This window comes from Orbicella franksi, chromosome 11 (genome assembly GCF_964199315.1).
Source record: "Orbicella franksi chromosome 11, jaOrbFran1.1, whole genome shotgun sequence".
Lineage (NCBI taxonomy): Eukaryota > Metazoa > Cnidaria > Anthozoa > Scleractinia > Merulinidae > Orbicella > Orbicella franksi.
The window spans coordinates 6,071,249-6,093,542 of NC_138155.1; the positions used below are offsets into that span (position 1 = coordinate 6,071,249).

The 22,294-nt window shown below is 39.5% G+C and overlaps 1 protein-coding gene across 6 annotated transcripts; it reads left to right on the forward strand.

The window, feature by feature from the left end:
* The first annotated feature begins 1,067 nt into the window (after window positions 1-1,067).
* LOC145502354 (uncharacterized) lies at window positions 1,068-21,112 on the forward strand. 6 transcript variants are annotated; one of them, XM_081481651.1, is made up of 10 exons: window positions 1,255-1,285; window positions 1,375-1,440; window positions 7,513-7,765; window positions 8,977-9,273; window positions 10,105-10,476; window positions 11,985-12,370; window positions 12,632-13,895; window positions 16,548-16,594; window positions 16,927-17,337; window positions 17,755-21,112. In XM_081481651.1, exons 3-10 carry the CDS (start codon window positions 7,645-7,647, stop codon window positions 18,085-18,087), a joined length of 3,231 nt encoding a protein of 1,076 aa, XP_081337777.1. In that variant the 5' UTR covers window positions 1,255-1,285; window positions 1,375-1,440; window positions 7,513-7,644; the 3' UTR covers window positions 18,088-21,112. The 6 variants fall into 6 exon arrangements, with proteins under 6 accessions (XP_081337776.1, XP_081337778.1, XP_081337777.1 ...); XM_081481650.1 differs by having other exon boundaries at window positions 1,068-1,440; XM_081481652.1 differs by lacking the exon at window positions 1,375-1,440 and having other exon boundaries at window positions 1,241-1,285.
* Window positions 21,113-22,294: the final 1,182 nt, after the last annotated feature.

Sequence of the window (22,294 nt, forward strand, 5' to 3'; positions counted from 1 at the left end):
GTGAACAGGGGAGCAATTCGCCCCTCGTCATCTACTGCCGAGCCGATAGAAAACTGTTACCGCCAACTATTAGCCGAGAGTGAAATATTCTCTCACACAAACTCGATCTCGCCCTCCGTAGTCTAAGTGCCAAACTATTGTTTAACGTAGTACTTTTGGCAGAGTCATTATACTTGAGATGACTGCCAAATCAAGGGTTCATACATGATGCCTACAAATGTAAGTGGAAATTGAAAGTTGAACTTCAAAAAGATATCAAAACATGAATTTGTCGCCTGCATGGTTTTCTTAAGATTTCACAGATTTTAGTTAAATCTCCAACAATGAGTCATCAAGACTACCTCTAGTTCTCACGCTGAAATTGTAATTTTGAAGGTGAAGAAATTGCAACTCGTTTCCCGACAGGAATTTTTATTGATTGCCGATATAAATCAATAGCAATCGGCGATTGCTATCGATTGCTATCCATTAAATCAGTTGTTTTCCGATACCGATATTTATCGATTGACTACGCCTGGGGTAGAGCCCGGTCGTTGAAGTCTGAAACTGTTCTTTATACATCATGGAAATAATCTCCGTACAACTTTCTTTCAAATGACATTTTCGCTGTTAAAATCCTAACACAGTACCAGAGTAACAGAAGTTTAAAGTCGGCCAAAATCCCATACAGGCACTGTAATTTTGACCGTGTTTGCCCTCCAACCAAGATGGCGTTAGAAACGGTGAAAAGCTCTACTCTCATGTCTCGATTTTTCAAACACAAAGTACAGCTGTATTTGACCGTATTCGCTGAAGTCTACTTGCAAGCCATATGCTTAGCTCCTCAGAAAACAAAAATAATGGCCCTAATAACAGTTCCATTGACCGCAGAAATCACCTTTCGGATTTGCCAGTTTTCCTTGCGTGCACAAGGTCAGTTAAATTCAGATACCTGCAGACATGTGTATCTCCACTTGTCCGAAACCGTTTACTCATACAGTCTATTTGTTCCTTTTATTTTACTATTCAGAGTCCGAAAGTAGACCGTGAAGCGCCGAAAGCCGATAAGACAGCCTAGACGACACATGAGTTCTTATTTATCATGAGGTCACTCGCATACCGACATAATTTGAACTAGTTACGAGGAGATTGTAGCTAGCGAGCTGCGAGGTAATCACGATTTACAGGGGTAAATAAATGATAAACATTGTTAAAAGCGCACTCGACCCCCATAATGCACTGCGCAACTATGACAATTCACTTTATCGATAGCAGCTACATCTCGGACTGCTCCCTACTTTGTCTGGTAAGTTCTTTCGTTTTTCTGTCATCCTGAAGACTGATTGCGACGGATACAAACCAATACTTCTTAGGAATTCAGCTATTTCTTGACAGATTCTTCTAGAAAATAGGAGAAATTGGACAACGCAAGGATAGCGGTGAAAACAACTAGAAGAGAAGGTAAAACTTGAAACACATACCCAAATGACAAATACAGCTTTATTGTTCGGAATAATCGCCAATTGGAAGTATTCCATCGATCAGGAATCGAAGATGAAAATGAAAATCACTTCACTGCCATCTAAACTGTTTCAAATGGGGCCGTAAGAGAAACAAATTTGCCTTGACTGGGCGCTTTGCAAATAATCACTAGGGTTAATTTTTAAATCGCCTTTCGCTGGTCGGACTTTGAATTTTTTTCGCGTAGAAGAACTATCTCTGTCGAAAACAGGAGAAAAGTCACCAGCTTTATGAATGTAGAATTTCTTACATATCCTACCCTATCCTCTGCGCAAATTTGTTTAAGAATCCAATTTAATGTGCTTGGGTCGCTCATGTGGAAACGACGCTGAATATAAACACAATTATATAGCTCACTTTATGTTAATACCTTCGCAAAGTTCGGTCGAGATGTCTTATGCGCCTAACGGTTTTCACGTTAGTGTGGCGTTTAACAAAAGCAGAGCTTAACGTGTTGGCTTACTGGCCCCTGTACAATTTGTAAACTGTCATTATACAAAGTAGCTGCCAAGATATTATTAACAAAATGTGATTCACATCGCACGATTGTTCAAGCGTAAAGTACTTAGACTGAAATGCAATGACATTTTGTCAGGATTCTCAACGTTCAGCCAATGCGGCATTGTTCTCGGTGACGGAGTTTGTCCTGGCGCTGAAACTCGCTAAACTCAACTCACAATCCCTGTGTCCAGCTCTAATTGGGATAATTTTCTCAAAGACTAAATTTCAAATTAGCTGTTAAAGCAGCTCGAGCGTTACTGGCACCAAATTTAAGGGATGAAATGATTATAGATTCCTTACGCGCACAGTCTCACTGCCATTGATTTCATTTGCATACATGCATACACTGCCTAGGCGTGCTACCAGACTTCAAAAAAGCCGGAGTCAAACAAAGTAAATTGTAGTCAGGAAATTTAGCGAAACAAAAATGCTTGTTACGTAGCCTTCACCATACAACAACAGATCATACCATTATTAGGATAGTGGTAAGGCCATCCGTGCACACTGAATCACCCCTCTTTTGGCCGAAATATTTCAGTGTCGTTTTACCCATTTTATTGCATCAGTGTCCACCGAAGTGAAATAACCATTAAAAGGAAAGAACAACACTTTGTTCGCGTATGTGTCGTTATTTCGCAAGAAGGAACTGTGAAAGGGGCCGTAGCTCTTCTTTTTATGTGCGCACAGAAGTAATTTTAACCAGCTCATAGACGTAAGTCTTTGTTAAACACTGAGGGACCAACGCGGAGAGTGAGCTACAGCACAATCAGAACTTCTAGGAAAAAGCTAGGAGGGGTTTCAAAATGATCATATGAAATAGTGCAGTGCGAAAGCTAATAAAACGCACCCTGTAACCCGACAGAAGGAAGTCACGAGGGCACGAGAAGCCGACAATTGTTTCTCATAACTTTATAACTGCTTTTGTCACTTCCACGTGTGCTCTCTAACAGAAGAAAGCAGATCTTAGGGTTTTTATTTGTTTTATAACATATTTTTACCCAAATATGTGTAGAAATCTGCTTCAATTTGTGAGAAAACTGAAACATTTCTTTTCAGATTGTGCACCCGCGCTCAAGAATTTAGTTTAACGTGCTAGGGTCGTTCATGTGCAAACGACTCTTACTACAATGAAAGTTCACTCTTTGTTAATATCTTAAGCTTGGCAAAGCTCGATCGATATGTAATATGCGCCTAAAGGTTTTGAAGCTACGGTGGTATTGTAACAAAAGCAGTATCTGTGGAAAAAAATCGATACAAGGGGCCTTATGAAATTCGTGCACTTTCAGTATGCAAAGTAACTCCAAAATATCATTAACAAAGTGTTATTCTCATAATATGATTGTTCAAGCATAAAGTACTCATAATCAAAGCAATGACATTTTATCACGTTCTCGACATTCACCATTGTTCTTGGTTTTGTTTGTCCTGGCGTACGGTACTCACTTAGAATTCAATTTGCAATTCATATGCGTAGCTTTTATTGTCTGAGTTTCAAAGTCTCAGTAATTTAACATTTCTAACGCCGAATTAATCAGCAATCATAAAACCAAGGATTGTAAGCCCCTTACGCTCACTCTCTTTCTGTCACCGAGTTATTATATTTTTTGTTAACTGTTTAGACAAGGTTCCAGACCTAAGAAAGAACTCAACAGTCTACATAGTTTGCAATCCAAAGAACTTGTTAGATGTTCAGTCTTCGTACCGTAATCGTTCATGTGTAAACTACTTTGATTTCAACTAGCTATCTATATTTTACACCATTTACAAAGTTCAGGATGTAATATACGCCAGATGGTACCGTAATGTTGTAACGAAAGCAGAAAGTAAGAAAAAGCTTAGTGCATTGTTATCCAAGTTTGCATGCGTTAAAAGTAATCTTTTTAACAAATACATTTTATGTTGCCGTGCGTCTGTTCAGTAATAGATCACAGATGATGTCAAAATGTGGTAAGAAGAAAAAGTGGCACACAAGGCGATAGCCGAGTGTGTCATTGATGTTCTAACCATATTTTGACGTCTTCTGTGATCTATTAATGAACAGACGCACCGCAACATGGAATCTATTCGTTTTATATAATAACGAAACAAACTACTGCAGATAAAGCTTTTTTTTATTTCAAAGTTTTTCAACATAACTCGAAAGCCGGCCTTTGCCCACTTTGGCGAACACGAAAAAAGCCATTTGATGTAATCTATTTTCTATACAAAATGAAGCAATCTCATTGGTTGCTATGCGTAGCAAAGAACTGTGATTGGTCCAGGAAAATCACGCCACTGTCAAACTTGACTCGAGCGTCGCTTGTCGTGGAATGAAAACTTGCAGCGAAAGCAGAATTGAACTGCGAAATCTACAAATCTTAAAGAAAATGCGGTTTTTGTCATCAGAGCAGCCCTGTGAGCCGAAAAGCTTGGACGTTGCCTTGAATATTGCAGGAGTTGAAAACTCGGAAAACTTGCGGTTGTGGTCAACCTGGAGACCATTTGATTCAGTCGAGTTTTGAATGAAAAAAGCGTTAGTGATGGTGGAAATTTGTGTCCTCTGTGGTTGGTGATTCTCAAATCAGTTTGAAATAGTGTCGGAGACACCTTTTAGCTGCAATACAGTTGGCCGTGAGCTGTAGTGAGCTGAACTTTGCTCGCTGCTGTGTCCTGAAACGGACTGGAACATTCGCATCGGAAAGCAAGGTTATGTGTTTATTTTAACGGATTTTAAGAAGCGGTTTTGATGTTTCATTTTTGACATCAATCAGTGTGTCAACAATTATTTTGAGACCGAGAAAAGTTGAATTTTTTTCTCATAAACATTTTGTTTATTGGGTTTGTTAAATTCGAGATAAAGCGGCAATGACTCTCGGCTTACCATGACCAATTTTGTGTTTGGTTTAGTCTCGCTTGACCGCCGACTGAGACTGCTCGAGTATTTTTTCAGAGTCATTTTCTAAAAAAGAAAAGGCTTTATCTTTCTTCTCCCTGCTAGACTATGCTTCTCGTACCTGTTCAATGCCTCGACAAGACTTTTTTTTGTACCTTATCTTTTGCCCAGTCATGTAAAACATTATCTAAATTCTCAAAACTTTCCGCCATTTTAAAACACAGAGGGAAAAACTTTGTAATGATGACGTCAATCGTGCGTCTGTCCTCTAATAGATCATAGGCGAGAACCAATCAAAACGCGAGAATAACTTGGGTTATTATATTTAACAATTAGATTATGAGCTCGAGATTTCTATGAGGTGATAGTTGATGAGGCCCCATTTGCATCAAAATTTTCTTCCAAAACTTTGGAAAAACGAAAAAAACGTCGCCACTTCCTAGACGACCTCCAACCATTGCACACTAATGGTTGATAGTGTTCAATGGCTTAGCCAATCAGATTACAGCATTTGCATTAGTATACTAGTAGAATTCTACTAAAATCTGTGATAGATAGTGAGTAGCGTAGCAGTGATGAACCCTTGTTAAGTGTCTGTGAAGAGGATTTAGATAAAGTTTTGAACGACTAGTAGATTTATACTAATACAATTAGATTATTCTCTGACTTTTAATGTTTCTTTTCTGAAGAAACTGTGTTTTCTGACTCAGTGACTAACACAAATAAATGTGGTCGACAAAATGACTCTTCTCTTCTCTTTCATTTTCTTTGCGCAAAATGCTAACATAAATTGAGATCCCATGTTTCGATTTTTCAAGCACCAAGTACTTAAAATACAAAGGTAGTCGGTTGAATGTTGTCACGTTCACAGCGTCAAAATTGCAAATACGTTAGGAATTGATTTTTTGTGCCAGGTCATGTATGTACAAACGACGTTGACTATAAAAAATAGTCCACTCTATGTTAATACCTTGTTCACAAAGTTTAATCGAGATGCCGGTAATTTGCGCTTTATGGCTTAATGGTTGGCATGCTATTGAAAAGTAGACACTGTGGTGTCGGTGTACGGTCCCTTATACAATTCGTGCACATTCAGTACGCAAAGTAGCTGCCAAACTATTTTTAACAAAATATGACTCACATCGCACAACTATGAGTGGAGCATAAAGTATTGGATTGCACTGAAATGCAATGACATTTTTTTAAATATTAATATTTCATTACGATATATTATTATTATTATTTTTTTGAGATTCTCAGCGTTTAACGTTGTTCCCAGAAGTGATGCTTGTCCTGAAACACGAAACTCACTCAACATTTAACTCATAATCAGTGTGGCCAGCTCTTATTGTCTGCGTTTCTCTAGTTTTTTTCTATTTGAACAGCTCTTTAGCGTTATTGATCACCGAAAATATAAAGGGTAAAATGATTCAGTATAGATTCCTTACGCACACAGTCTTTGTGCCATTGATTTCATTTGCATACAGTGTTTAGTCAAGCTGCCAAGCTTCACAAAGGCCGGACTTAAACAAAGTAAATTGAGTGTGGCTAGGGCATTTTTCGAAAAAAGCAAGAGCTTGTTAAATAGTGATTTGGGTATATTAGTTATTAGTAAGGCCATCCGCACACACAATCATCCTTTTTTGGCCGTAATACTTCATTGTGTATTTACCCCTTTTATTACATCAGTGAGCGCTGAAGTACCCTGCGAGCATAACAGAACCCCAAACTATAAACAAAACTTTGCGTATTCGCAAAAAGGAACTGACAATTGGGGCGCAGCTCTTCTTAGGCGCACTTAAACCTGAAAGAAATAAGGGTTTTTTTTACTACTGCCAGATCAGCGTAGGGAGCGACTGCTACTGCATGATCTGCATTTATGCGAGAAGGCTAGGAAATGTTTAAAAATGATCAGCTGAAATCAGAATTACGCCAGAATGCAATGCGTATGCCATCAAGACGCACCACGCAACCGAACAAAATGCAATGCACAGTCGCAAACTGCCAGCAATATGGAGCGCTCAATACTGGTTTTGGTAAGTTTGATGCTTATAATAATCCTCAAAACTGTTTCTGATGAATGCCAACCATTGTGTATTAGTACGTTCAATCACTTCTTGAAAGAAATGTTATGACAAATATATTTTCTCCGAGAATGCGGCAATATCGAAAGGAAGGGTTTCAAATTTCGAAGAGTATTTCTAAAATCGTAAACACAAATTTGTTCCTTGCAATATGCCTTTTACAGTATTTGAAGAGTTTTAATGTTGAACACAGGCTTAGCTTTTTTCAAACTTTCGGAACCTAGGGACACGGGAGGAAAATTTCGACCAATCTGAGCGAAACTCAAAATGACTGCACGGACATTTGAGTTTTTTTCTTTTGACCAAACTCTCTATTATGACGTAGCGCGAATTGTTCATGAAAGAATTTATTGTTACCTCATTCCTCTTGTCAAAATACGAATTAAAATGCCATTCCTTTGGCTGCCTAGTATAGAAACGTTGTATGATTCCCCTTTGAAGTTAGCTAAACCCACTGAGTTGTCTGAGGTGATCACGCATGTTTATGTGAATTTATTTCGCAGGCCTGAGAATCATTCTCATCAGACGTATTTTTCTCTTCTTCCCTCTGCTTAGGTGGAAGAAGCAGGGTTAGTCCTGTAAGCAAATTATCTTTCTTCACTGGTCATCCCTGCTAAAGTTTGATTTGGAAAGAGCGGAACCAGCTCCAAACTCTCGCTTAGTGGCCGTGGACCTATTCCGGCCAGAATGACTAGAATGAACGTGTGTACTTCGTTTGTGATAATCATTGTTGCAATAATCCAGATCTGGTTGAGCAAAGCTTATGAACAGCAGTATATTGAAAATGGAAAGTCTCTTATGGAGGAAGGTGAGTTAAAGTACATTTGCCCCAATTTTTCTCGTCCTCAAAGGAGTTAAATTGTCTGAATTACATGAACATAAATAATGAAATGCGATGCTGATGATGCGATGTTGTATGAACAGCAGTATATTGACAATGGAAAGTCCCTTATGGAGAAAGGTGTGTTAAAGTACATTTGCCGCAATTATACTTGTACTCAGGGGAGTTAAATTGCTTGAATTACATCAACATGAACGATACAGCAACAATAGCTGCTGTAACCTTTGCAATTCTTAGAGACTACCTCTCATATATCCATTGTTTTATTGTACAATTTATACATGCTACATATTTTAATTGTATATACATTTTTATTATTATTCCTTATTTGTAAATAATTTTAATTTTTTTTTTGTTGTGTCCCCACTTAGTTGTGAAAACTAAATACATTGACACATTAATAAAACTTTTACTTACTTACTTACCTACTTACTTACAGTGTTGATGCTGCCGAAGAGTCGGATACACTTGAATTTCTAAAAAAAAAAAATGGTGTATCCTGTAGCTTTGGAATAAGGAGGCGCGTTTAGGTGATTGAGGCTGGGTTAGGGCTACTTGATTAACTAACCAGTCTCCTTTCCAGTCCCGGGAAGATTGTGCCCACGCCGATTTTCACCGTTTACTGTTTTTAATAATATTTCAGAAAAGGCCGCCAAACTTTGTGGACCAATCTATGATCGCAGTTGAAAGTTCCTTAATTGCCGCGAAAAATAACTTCATTGCATACTGTTGAGGCCCTTAAGGAAAATTTATTTGGACTTATCATTTACCGTTGAATAACATCTTGATACTTTCGGGGTTCCGAGTGGAAGATTCCTTACGCACCCTCCCGTCCTGGGAGGAGAAAGGAAAGACCCTTGAGGAAAGACCCTCGATCTGAAAAGGGCTGAAGGGTGAGGCGGAAACATGGGATAAGGATAGTCTTGTCCTAGGTTTCACTTTGAGGAGCAAAAAAAGAAATAATTGACGAAAAGTTAAAGCGCTAACTCTTGAAAATGTCTTGACATGAAAATTTTTTTTCTTCGTTACGAATACATTTGTAACTTCTTTGTAACGTGGCCTTTGTTTGTTGCGTTGTAGGCCTTTTTTTCGTCCGCCCATCACAAACAGAAAGAAACAGAGGTTACACGAGAAATTGATTTTTAAATCTATGTGAACATTTTGTTTATTTACATTAGACGACGACCTTCCTAATGACCCTTACATGAGCTACCTACTGTGGCCACACTTTCACTTCAGTGGCACTTTTCGTGCTGATATATCAACGGTCAATAATTTTCCCTACAACTACGACACTGAAACCTTTGTAGCAGCCAACCTGTTACAAAACCACAGTCGTAGTTGGAACCCTCGTGGCAGCGGTGAATGGAGTGTTACTGGGTCAGTGACACACGTGTGTTATGCCAATGGACATTGTGTGGGAGAAGATGAAGGGGATCAGAAATCTGAACCACTCCTGGGAGAAAAGATAATAGGTACCGACTCATTACATGATTTTCATAATGGTGATTTTGTTCACAGCACCCTGCATAAGAACGGTACACACTTTGGACATCTTGAAGTCCAGGGCAAAGTTAGTGTTCTTTTGTGCTTATATGGTAATAAAGTGTTTATGCCTCCGTACAAATAAATGGCCTAGATTTAGGAACCGTGGAGTGCGAAATGGCATGCCCTCAAAGGGGATGTTAAAAAGTGTAATTAAGTGGCAAAGTGATGAGTTTCCCTTGAATACGCGCCTTAATTCACTGTTAGCTGTTCTAGGTCGAAGTGGACAAAGAATGGCTTAACCGAGCCTTACATAGGGTAATTAGGAAGAGTATGTCCTTACTACCACCTGATCGGAAGCTACAAAACAGATGCACTGATTAGGCGCATAAAATCGTTTATTTGTTAAAAAAATATTCTTCAATGGGGATATGGATTGCAAAGCGTCTTAAAAAACATAAGTTTTATTTCTCATAAAGGAAAAAAAATTATCCCAATGAAAAAAATTGAAATTTCCAAACACGAAATTACAAACAATCACACGCATGCATAATCAAATGCCTTTCTCATAAATTATCATCTCATTAAACTTTTCATGCCCCCACCTGATACGCAACACTTTAGTTGCTCTTCATTGATGAGTAAATTGATCTTGGTGTCCGCCGGTTTGATGGCGTTATTATTCAAACACCCGAAAACCTAAGAGTTTTCGAGAAAGGTTTTCAAGAATTGTGCAGTGGTATTGATTCATAGTATCCTATTGTGTCGTAAAAATTTTTGAAAGGTTTCATTAAAATATTTCCAATGGTCATATTTTATAGATGGTGGCAACCAAACGTGGGCGAAATTGGTCGACTTGGATACCCAGGCACAAACGTTCTCTGAGATGTGGGGCTGGAGGATTCGAATCGGGAACCTGTTTTCTGCTGATTATACTCCAGTTCCCTTCCAGTACATGTGGAAAAAAGTAGTAGAAACGCCACAATTTGGAAGTCCTTATGGGGCAGCTTACCAGTCAGTGTTGACGAACATTCGGTGGATAGACAATGAAACTACCTCGCCTTTCGTCAGACAGCTCCAAAAGGCAATGGGCAATGAGAACATTACCAGCGACAAATTATCGATACGACTTAATGTAGATATCTACCAGAAGAATTTTGAGAAGGACAACTTTACCACAGGGAGAATTACAGGTGAAATATCATCCATAACATACCCGTAGAATTCAAAATATACAAAAAATGCGACAACGTAACAAAAAAACAACAACAACAAAAAAACAATAACAACAAGAAGCAAAAAATGACAAATTGGTCTTCATGAAAAATACTGCGTTGCTTGACAGGCACTCGGTACTTTAAGATTCTGGACGCGACGGCTCCTAGAACGCGGTGACCGATCAAAGACTGGAACTAGAACGCCGTTGTTAGCAAAGGAAAAATAACGTTAAGTTTTGCGACGCACACAACGCCATTGCTGCCGTATTAAAAGAAAAATAATTGTAAACCCAAAAATAGTGCCGATTTTCCGGGTGGAAAAGAGTGATTTTTCTTAACTTGAAGACCTTCTGACTTAAAATGTTTGTGTACTCTAAGTAGTCACAAACTTTCATTGATTAAACGCTTATTATTCTTTGCTCGATGTTTGACAATTTCTTGCTTTTATTACTTCCCCTCGTGCAACTTTACTTTGGTGTGTAAGCTCTAAACACAGGGTAGTCTGGTCCCTTGTCCGTAAACATAATTGATAAAAATACAGAGCAAGAATAGAATCGTCTCACAGTTTTGCAGTGCCTTTGCGAGACAAGTGTGTTTCGGTAAAATATCACAAGGTTTTTTTCTGGACTAATATACGGGCCAAATTTCGGAAACGATGTGTGTAAAAGACGACGAAACTGTTGCCATTCAAAAGTTTAAGATTTCGTACATGTTATCAGAGATAAACTTTCAGTTAATACTTGATATCGAAGGTTGGGTCGACGTTGCCATATTTTTGATGCTTTAGACACCTGTGAACAATGTCGAAAAAAGAGTCAGAATCTTGAAAATTTTGCAATCTAAATTGGCCACAAACTACCTACGTGACTGGACGATATAAATCTTAAATGTTTAGGGGAATCTAACAACTTTTTCTTTGACAAAAGAATGATTAATACTCACGTTTTGTTCACAGCGCCAACATTTAAAAACTCACGGTCTCGACGCGACGTGACTCCCGGAGTGGGCGACGGTTTAGGCACGCGCAGTGTGCATCCTGCTTGAAAATTTACTTCCGGCGGCGCCCTAGAGCCATCGCGTCCTAAATGTTTAAGTCCCTACTAGGGAGCTTTAGCAGGGACAACGGCGACGACAATGGCAATGAAAATGTCATACCAAAATACAACTTCTCGTTTCTATTGAAATTCGCCTAACTTGATAAATGCTGCCGCACTGTGCAGGGACTAAATTACTATGAATGGCGTTAAAGAAAGGGAAAAAAAGAAAAGAAAAATATTTGCCGTCATGCGCTCACTATCTCTAAAAAAACATAAAATTTGGTCATTTCACGTTGTTGTTTAGCAGAGGACGGCAAAGAAACATACAAAATCGTAAACCGCACATTTAATGATAAAATAAGCCAGAAGTGGAAATTAAGTTAGTTTTTCCCCATCTATATAATTTTTTTAGCATGGCTGTAAAAAGTTGTTTCCCTTTATTTACAGGCACAATTGGTTTGTTAGGGAAGAAATCACCCCCGTTCTTTACTCTCGGCCGCATGATGAAGTCTTTGGTGAACAATCTGCAGGATACTCCGTTTTATGTCGATCAACGTCTCAGGAAAGTCTTTGTAGACTTTGGAAACAGTTTACCAGTATACGAAAATGGAACCCTTGCTACCAGCGGCTTTGAGGGTCTCCTTGTTGCTTTGCCTGTAAACGAAAATCCATCGCTGAGTTGCTCTGATGAACTGCTATGGCTTGGAACGGTGTATGATACGTATCCCAACTGGTACCAGAACTCCGCTGGTGTCCAGATCTTCCCGGCCCTGGGATCTCTAACAGCAGACGATATGGGGAAACTAAACAACCGCCCCCTCGTTGTTGCTGAGGTACATGGTAGCGTGTAAGCTTTGATTGCATTTTTAACCACTTTATTCTTTTACATTAGCATGACAACAAAACGTACAATTATTAAAGCTAGTTCGTCTCCTCAACTCTAAAGATTTGAGCCGTGTTGTTAATGTTCGTTTTCTGTTCAGTTGCAAAGTGTCTATTTAACATTTAGTTGCATTGGTTAATCCCGTTTTCTACCATTTTCTGATTTGCATTTTTTTCATTTGCTTTTTTCTTTGTGACATTTCTGTTTCTAGGCAAGTGGCAATTTGCCTGTGCTCAAATGTAAAAGAATACTACTCGCGGAAGCTGAAGATGGTATTGATATTCATCCGCTCAACAAATGGACATTTCGAAAGAATCCTGGTGAAAACGCTGTGGTTGAGTTATTCGCTACAAATTTTGGAAAACCTCTTCAGGACGCGAAAGTGCTAATAGACCCTTGCAATTGTGAGAACATATTCTCACCCGAACCGGAGGTTGGCCAACCTCCTTTGCCTTGTACAACAGAAATAAGAACAAACAAGACCGGAATCGCAACGCTTTCTATCGAAACTAAGGATCCACAAAATTACAGAAAATATATCGATGGACAAATTTACCCATTCTTCTACTCAGTGGAAGGACAGACCAGTAATTGCTCGAGCATGTGTTACGGCAACAATCCTTTGATGCTACTTAACTCGGTTTTTGTTCTTCTTGTATGGGACAACTATACACGCAAGGGTGAAGAAGCAACCTGGTTGGACGATGTATACCCCATATTCAAGCAATACGCAAATTTGTATCCAGTGATGACTGAGAACTTCGTAGATTTAGGAAATTATTACGAAGTCAAAGAGCACCTTAAGGCCATCAATATGACTTTGAGACTGCCTATGTCTCATCCAAATCATATGCCGGTGACACGCGATCTATCAGCTTCCAAACGTCAGGTTATTCTCGAATGGCTTTCCAATGAAAAACTACCTAAAGGTGAAGCGCAGGATTACTACTCGGTAGAAAACCTCCGAAGAGACCTGCAGACTGCCATAGAAGTGGAACATTCAACTATTCCTCCATACTTGACTGCCTTGGCATCTATCAAAAATAGCTTTAACCGTGAAATCCACAAGGTGATAAGAAGCATAGTCATTGAAGAGATGATGCATTTGACGCTTGTCGCTAACATCCTTAACGCTGTTGGAGGGAAACCTTTGCTGTATTCAAAGGACTTCCTTCCACACTATCCCACCCGTATGCCAGGTGGACTTCAGCCAAACTTAATCATCCCCATTGAAAAGCTCTCACTTGGTCTTATCAGGAACATTTTTATGAAAATCGAGCAACCGACAATGGAGCAAAAACTAGTTTCTAGTTACAAACACACATATGATTACGCGCGTCGTCATAGAATCAAGAAAGAAGAAGAAGAACACTGCCACAAAACTGATGAGGGGACCAGCTGCAAACCTCCAAAGCACCAAAGAACGTATTCGGATCTCTTGATCGATGATGTGAGAGATTCATGTATTCTTAAAGGTTAGTAAGAAAATCACTTGATGAAGCATTAATTGGTCAGCTCGTCGCTGGCTAGTCCCTTTTCAGTAATGCTTGAATATTATTTCCTGATCTTCACTGAGTACCAGTGTTACTATTAAGCGTAATGTTCTCGACTGAGTCTTTTTTTTTTTTACTTGACGAGTTATTCAATACAGTCTTGTCAAAGATACGATGAGTGCCCGTTTTTATATCAATGAAGTTAAGGTGTCTGAGAAGTGAAGTCGTCCGAGACGACTTTAGTGGCTGCTTCTATGTCAAAAGACGTTAAAGTCGTCTCGAGACGACTTCAACCTTAAGCCAGTAAATAAAACAGACGCATTTAACTTCTGACGATTTTAACGTCTTCTGTCAAATGCGTCGAAACGACGCACTTAACAGACGACTTTAAGGTCTGAGACGTTAAATGCATCTAGTGTAAAAACGGGACGTCCTAACTGGGATGCATTTAGCTCTGATTCCTTTGTTCATCTGCACTTCATTTAATCATTATTTATACACGGTAAAAATAAATTCGGTACAATAAATTCCAATAAAACGTCTAAGATCCTAACCCTAAAATTCTAATCCTAATATTATATTAACTTACAACAATATTCCTCTTGTAAACCTGATTTCCATGAATGCCTTGCGTTTAAAAATTATGATAGAGAAAGCCTTTAAATTGATTTAATGAACCAGACTCTCTAATATTACAGGGCAAGCTGTCCAAAGGGTTGCGCCGCTGTAACTAAAACTATTTTTCATGTAATTAGTTCTCGGAAAGGGAACAACAAGTTTGTCAACCAAGTCCCTCAGAACATAATTTGATTCATTTCGCGTTACAAATTTAGAAGTGAGATATTTGGGAACCAGACCGCTTAAAGACTTGAAAACCATTAGGGTTTTCTGAATTTGACGTTGAGATTGCAAGTCTTTGCAGCTGAGTTTGTAAAACAAAGAATCGACGTCAGCGTCATACCCCGATGAAGTTATTACTCGTGTACTACGGTTTTGTAGTCTTTGTAGCTTCTTAGATAATGTTTAGCCACAATTAACCCAGACTAGGCTGCAGTAATCAAAGTGAGGTTGAACTAGTGAGTTGTATATGCAGAGTAAGGTAGATTGAGGCACAAATGGCCTAATTCGCTTTATGGCTCCATTTGCAGAAGCAATCTTTTTACACAGTTTATCAATGTGGGAATGCCACGTTAGATTGTCATCGATATATACTCCAATTGATTTCACAGAGGAAACTTGTTCAATTGGGACATTATCAATGGAGAATTCGAGTGTATCAGATAGCGTACTTAGTCTTTGCCCGGAGTCGATCAACATAAATTCTGTTTTTGTAACGTTCAAGGTAAGTCTGTTAGACACAAGCCATTTGCTTAGGTGTTCAAGGTCGTGAGATAGACTAGGCGGTGTCATCAGCATACATTCTAGGTACGCTAAACGATAGACAGTGAGGCAAATCGTTAATTTAAATTAGAAATAAAAGAGGACCAAGAATCGTTCCCTATGGCACACCACGTTTAAGAGTGGTGAAGTCAGAAAGACAGCCACTAACGGAGCACCGTCGTGTGCGATTAGTCAAATACGATTTAAACTAATCAAGAGTTTTCCCTTGAATTCCGCACCGATTCAATTTGTCTAGTAGTATCTCATGATCAACAGCCGAGTGTCAAATGCCTTTTTTAAGTCAAGAAACACTACGGCATTTACGTAGCCACAATCGACACTAAACGCTAAACTGTCAGTGGCTTCAAGACGAGCTGCAACAGTTGAGTGTAAAGACCGGAAACCAGACTGTTGTTTAGAGAGGATTTCTTCACTGCTGAAGAAGTTGTATAACTGATCGTACACAATACTCTCGAACATTTTGGCGACTACGGAAATGACTGAGATAGGTCGGTAGTTGCTTAGATCAGATGACTCGCCCTGTTTAAACAACGGAGTCACTCTAGCACATGTCCAGTCGTCAGGAAATATGCCAGACATCCTTGATGTCTGGCATTTTGTCCCTGTCTTGCTCTACCGCTGGACGTAGTTTTGCCTTGGGTACCTCAAAATATTTGTTACTCCACCAGCTACCACATGAGAGAAACGTATCAGCGCTAAAGTGACTCCTGGACTTGCCCTGCTCTGATATGTATTAGGACCTGCAAAATTGACTAGAAAGAAATAATCAGCCAATTTTCAAGGCTTCGGCACCCGAAGGAAATGGAACTGGCCAGTGTCCTGTCCAAATGACTAAAAATGCACAGGAAATAGCACTTTAAGGTATTAAAAACCCAATTTGTTTCGGATCCGTGAGAGCATGTTCCCGGATCCCTTAAAGGGTCGCGCCTCTAAACGGGTGCTCCGGTTACCCAGATAAGTTGTTCAGTTGTGAAAAGATATCTTCTGTATAACTTGATGTACAGTTTTCTATCTTCACTGACTATTTGTGTAGCCTTTGCAAAGATACAGGAACAATTTATGGTCTGCGTCTACTATGAGGTCCTTGTGCCGCTGGCAGTTATACTTTCTTACCAAGTAAATTCGGGTAAAAGAAAAGGTTCAACATTACAGCATCGTCCGCAAAATTCCAATAATAACGAGATTCATATTACGTACATTCATACTAACGCAGTAACATTTTAATCTTTTAAGATTTCAATGATGAAAAGGAAAAGGGGATAACAATAAAGAAATTGAAGGTAATAGTTACTATAAAATTGAGAGTCACGTAATGCGCATGAGGGTTTCGCACCAAACCACAGGAATAGCCCACAAGTGCTCTAACCCTTGTTTGCCCTGGGCGTAACTCGAAATCGAACAGCAGTCCTTATTATGATCATAACCGTAGAACCTAATCTTAATCGTATATCTGAACCTTCCATTTGATGACCGCGTGGTTCTCACGAATTTATGTACAAAAATATCCTCTATTTCGACTACTCAGAATTTAATAATTTTGCCCTCATTGTTATGTGACCCTTATTCGCTTTCATGCTTTCTTTCACTGTGTTTTTCTTCTTCTTTTTTTTAGCAAGGTCCTCATCCTTCAGACGATCTAAAGATTGTGAAACACCATAACACAATAGGTAGATTTTACATGCACATTTTGAATGCACTCGGTAACCTCACTGATTGCGGGAAAAACGATAGCATATTCACTGGAGACCCGAGCCTACAGGTCGACTTCAGAAAATATTCGGTACACCATGAAGGCATGAAGGTAACCAACTACTCTACGGCTGTGGAGGCCATTCGCATGATCGTCGATCAAGGTGAAGGTAGTTCAGTGTGTAACCCTCTTGCCTGGAGTTATCATGGTACAGAACAGTTGTCCCATTACTTCCTCTTCTATTCCGTTGTTGAGAAACACGAGCTTCAAGTTGTGAATTCAACGAAGGCACCAGACAACCATTATGGCGAATTTGTACTAGATTACTCAAAGGTATCGTGTTCTTAAACTCTCGAACAACCTAAAATAAGGGGCAGGTATTGACAACCCTAGAAAATGAGAGGAAATGCGTTAAACGTCATTTAGCCATGACATTCAGTTTTACATGTGCCATAACTTTAAATGATCTAAATTTTATACTAAGTCATGAAGTTTTCAAGACTGCATTTAAAACATATTAAGGAATTAAAAGTGACTTGGAAATACTTTTGTCTTTCTGTCTTTATTTACTGTATTTAAGGTCGAAGACTGAAGACGTGATTGCTCGATCTTCCGAGTCAGAAGGTCATTTATAAATGCTCGACAAATTAAGAATTGTCGATATCAGCTTCCCTCTCTACAATCATGTTTTTTACACTCCGCTGTATTTTTCTCTAATGTAACGTTTATTTAATTTTATCTTTCCCTTAGATGTGTAATAGCACATACTACTTCAATGGATCAGATATTCCATTCGATCCTGAAGGTGTCTGGCCAATGATTCCAAATCCCCGGATGACGAAATACGTTAAAGGGTCCAAGGCCTATAGACAGGCAGTGAGGTTCAACAAGGTCTACACCAAGCTTTTAAAATCCCTGGAGAACGTGTTTAATGGCCGCCCTGACACGCTGGATGATGCTTTGGGGCTTATGTATTCTGTTGACCTCCACTTGACTAACCTACTGCGCACACCTGTTGAAGACATTGGAGACCCGTATATAGGACCAAATGCTGGCCCGACGTTTGATTTTACACCCGAGTAGAAGACGTCTCCGTGTTATTCATCGCATGCTTTATCCTTTATTTATTGCTGGCCTGTAATTTATAGTTGTGGTGCATATGTATAGCTTCAGTTTTACGTTTGTGTAGCTACAGCTAGTAGTTTATCGAACATTTTAACTAACTCGAATTTAGCTAAGGCAAGTATTTACCGCAAGTATTTACCACAAGTTTTTTCGGCTTTTGTTACTGATAATTTTAGGATCACGTTTGTATAACTTTTTAAGCTCTTTGAGCTCTTTTGAGGTTTAGCTTTCTCACTTCAGCTCCCAAACGTTTGTGTAAAGGAACGCGGAAACTTTGGTTTCCGTTGCTAGTAGTTTATCGAACATTTTAACTAACTCGAATTTAGCTAAGCCAAGTATTTACCGCAAGTATTTACCACAAGTTTTTCGGCTTTTGTTACTGATCATTTTAGGATCACGTTTGTATAACTTTTCAAGCTCTTTGAGCAGCCATGGCTGCGCTTGGCACTGACACCTTACTCTCGAAAGTGCTTTACTTAAGCGGAGCTTGTAAATTTGGTTACATTCACTTATTCGGGAGTAGTTTTAAATGTACGTTAAGGCGCTCTGGGCACGTATTCATCCGCCTAAGACTGTTATCTCCATTTCCTTTACTTTGTTCCACAAAGGAAACGTGCCAATTGACCAATTACAGCTAAGCACGAGCGCACTTAACCGTCATTTTTGAGTCGGTTTGAGAGAGTTGACTGCCGACAACGGCAGAGCGTTGAAGTTCTACACCACAATAAGGAAGTGATCCACAGACGTTGTCTGATTATTGATCATTCTGGATATCACAAAAATCTCATCCAACATTTGTTCGCGGGTCAGACCTGGAAGAGCATGACAGGGACTTGGATGCAGTTTTAAAGCGGGTGCGTGAAAAGGGGTTCACCTTAAATGGAGAGAAAAGTCAGTTTAGATTACCGAAGGTGACCTTTTAGGGCACGATCTTACCACTGAAGGTTGTTTTTCCTTTGCAGGTTTACCTTGCAAATTACAAATCGCGTGTAACCCGTGTAACCGCGTGTTAACGTGGTAGACTAAAACCTAGGTGTGAAGCACCGCGGATGATCCATTTACCGAAGTGTCTGTAACTGCACTTATTCTATACGTTTAATTTCAGGGGCACTCAGCGAGACAAATCAAATGACGAAAAGCACTGAAGAAAAGCATTTTTAAGTACCTTGTGGTGTTTGAAGTCTGTTTCAAGTGATCTTTTCATTGGCTAGAGGATTTTGTTCTACATGGGATTCCGTAGCTGAAATTTTAATGGCCAGAATATTTTAGGGAACCAAATCTTCCTTTGAGACAATGTTAGCTGAAATGAACTTTCCACAACCTTTCTAGAGAGCTATTCTCTTTTCGAAAATGCTGGCTGACGTTTTTGACTGCCAAAAACAGCAAATACGATCTTTCCGAAAACGTCAGAGGCCATGATTTCCTCATTGCAAATCTTTTCGGCCGTGTTTCAATGACGAAAATCCCAGTGCACTTCGCCTTTGATTTACGCCGAACGCCTAAGGCGAACTACTGTACACCGAACAGATATCTACCAAAGCTTGCCGTTGGGTGCCTCTATAATTCGCCTGAGGCTAGAAAGCGGGCAACGTCATCCTTGTTTGTTCTTTCTATTATTGTGTAGCGGAAGAGAAGTCAACCGGCCCAACACACCATTAAATTATAGAGGACCATCAGGAGCCATAATCGGGGACGGAGACCGTAAGCGCGCGCCATTTCTAGTATTGGCGTTGTCCCCATTATATGGGACAATAATTCTATTTATAACATAACTAAAGCAAAGCGCGCGCTGTGATTGGTTAATTTAGCGTCTACTATTTGCCCATGGGTGTACGCTCCTGACGTGTGTGTTAATGTTTACAAAGCAAATCCTTTGACAGACATTGTTTCCAAAGTAATGGCCGACGTCCTTCTCCCAGAAATGCGAAACTGAGTTGTGTGAAGATGAAACTTTATCGAGTTACTGGTGTGCAGTCGGTTGTCATGATTAAATTTTCGCGCGCTTGTTTTCTCTTGTCATGTAAGACTACACGAACATTTTTTTGTGATGTAGCTCAATAAAAGGACTTCTGTTGTTCCAATGTCTCAATGTTATGTTATAAAACAAATGGTAAACGCCATAGCGTGCACTATTGAGTTATGGATGCACTTGGGAGGTTTGCTAAGCACTCAAGAAGCTAGACTCTTACGTTTCTTTCGTGCTTAGCAACCTCCCGCGTGCATCCATAACTCAATAGTACACGCTCTGGCGTTTACCATTTGTTAATTTTAGAACAAATTGCGCCATCGCCTGCGGCACACACGCGTACATACTGCGAAGATTTTTGCGGATGTCGCGCGCGGGAAATGGCGTCCGAAATTCCCGAAATTTTTTATGTTTTTGGCCCACAACTCAACGCGTTTACGTCTGTCGGAATTTTGCTTAAGTATTTTCGTCGTAAGCTGCTCCAGTTTGAGTGAAGTAAGACAGTGTCGAAGTTAGGTATGTTCCGCTTTAAGCTTATATATATCGCTGACCAAGTTGTGTTCCGACGGATGCTTCTTTTACATGAGCTGTACATTACTCCACTTTAACTTTCACAGATGTTGAAGATTAACATCTTTTCCATTACACAGCAAAAAACTAGCTGGAAATATTTAGATATAGCAGAGCTTCAGGACTTCATACTTTCCTAGCTCCTCCTGCCACACGCTTGCGAGGAATTTGCCAGTCTATCGCGACCGAAAAGTAAAACAAAATAATTGCTAGTTTGAGTTTCGCCTGAATTGTAAGCAACGCTTGATGTTCCATCAAGGCCCAAGAACTTTACGTCCGTAGATACTGCTCAGTTTTATTCGTGTAAAAACCCAGTAAATTATCTGTTGTCGATGAATGAGAGCGCCCGCCGATGCGTCTTTTGTACAGTCAGTAAACATGACAAATTGTACTTCCGCCGCACTGTCGTGTGAAAGCGTACATCGAACTCAAACAATAACTATAGTTTTTAAATATGTTTAAGATTGATAAATGTTTAAGAACATCTTAAAAGCTAAGCTGAAAATATGTGAATAAAGCAGAAATAATCAGCAAAGTTACGATGACGCTTTCTTTAATCAACTTCGAATAACGATTTCGATTTTGTTGATCGAGTTATCAAAACTCCCTGTCTATTTTCATTTTCGCAGTGTAAAACTTCACTATGCTTATGTTAAAGAAACACACATGATGTTAGTAGCCTTTTTTGCGTTCGTGAAATTTGTTGCAGCATCTCAGCACAAAAGAAAACGAAAGAAATCTTTGTCAAGATTTGCTAACAATTGAAAACACCGACACGGATTTGAAAGTGCACGAGCTGCACTATGCAAATGAGCTAATTGTACGCGTGAGACTTTCCTTTCAAAAACTTTTGCAAACTCACCAAACAAGCAGAAACAATAAGAAACCATCAAAACAGGTTTTGGTTATGATTAACCGTTGTCTGAGAAACTCACAAATTAACTCGATACCAGAGGAGAGAGTTTTCTTGCTACATTCTCAAGTCAGAACAAACGCAAAAACGTACGCGTAAGCTTACAACTAGCGCGAGCAGATCTTATTATTCATTCCCAACGCGAGATTGAAGTCTTGTTTTCTGCCCTGAAAAACCCACCTTTTCAGCTAGCTCAGAGCATAAAACTACATATAAGCGCCCTGGTTCGTATTCCCTGCCTTATTCCCTGCCATCGCTATGAAAAATACGCAAGATAATCTCTCAACTCTCACCATTTGATCACGCAACGTGACAACATCAACGCGAGAGCCCCTGACATGTGCGTGGATCCGCGCGGATATATGACGTCAAGATGGCGCAATTTGTTCTAAAAATAGCAAAATTGTCCCATATCATAGGTGCGCGTGGATCCCAAGACTTACGGTCTCCGTCCCCGATTATGGCTCCTGGGACCATACAATAGCTAAGAGGTGAGTGACCTTTATTTATCTGGCTTACTGATCGTCATGAAGAATGTTTCGTCGATCGTTTGATCCAAAGCGAAATCAATAGTTCGGCACTTCGAATAGCATATCGTTACGTCACTTGCATGTACTCACACTGATAGGATGGTCTGCCTGTGGTAAAGCTGGTGAATTATGGAATCGATAAAGTTTACCTGATAGGTACGGGGTGTATGGGGACATATAATGTAC

Excerpts from the sequence above, each read along its gene's own strand:
- LOC145502354 (XM_081481650.1), top strand. The coding sequence starts at position 7,645 with ATGACTAGAATGAACGTGTGTACTTCGTTTGTGATAATCATTGTTGCA. Across the intron at positions 9,274-10,104 it reads CCTGGGAGAAAAGATAATAG|ATGGTGGCAACCAAACGTGG; the intron begins GTACCGACTCAT and ends CATATTTTATAG. Across the intron at positions 10,477-11,984 it reads TACCACAGGGAGAATTACAG|GCACAATTGGTTTGTTAGGG; the intron begins GTGAAATATCAT and ends CTTTATTTACAG.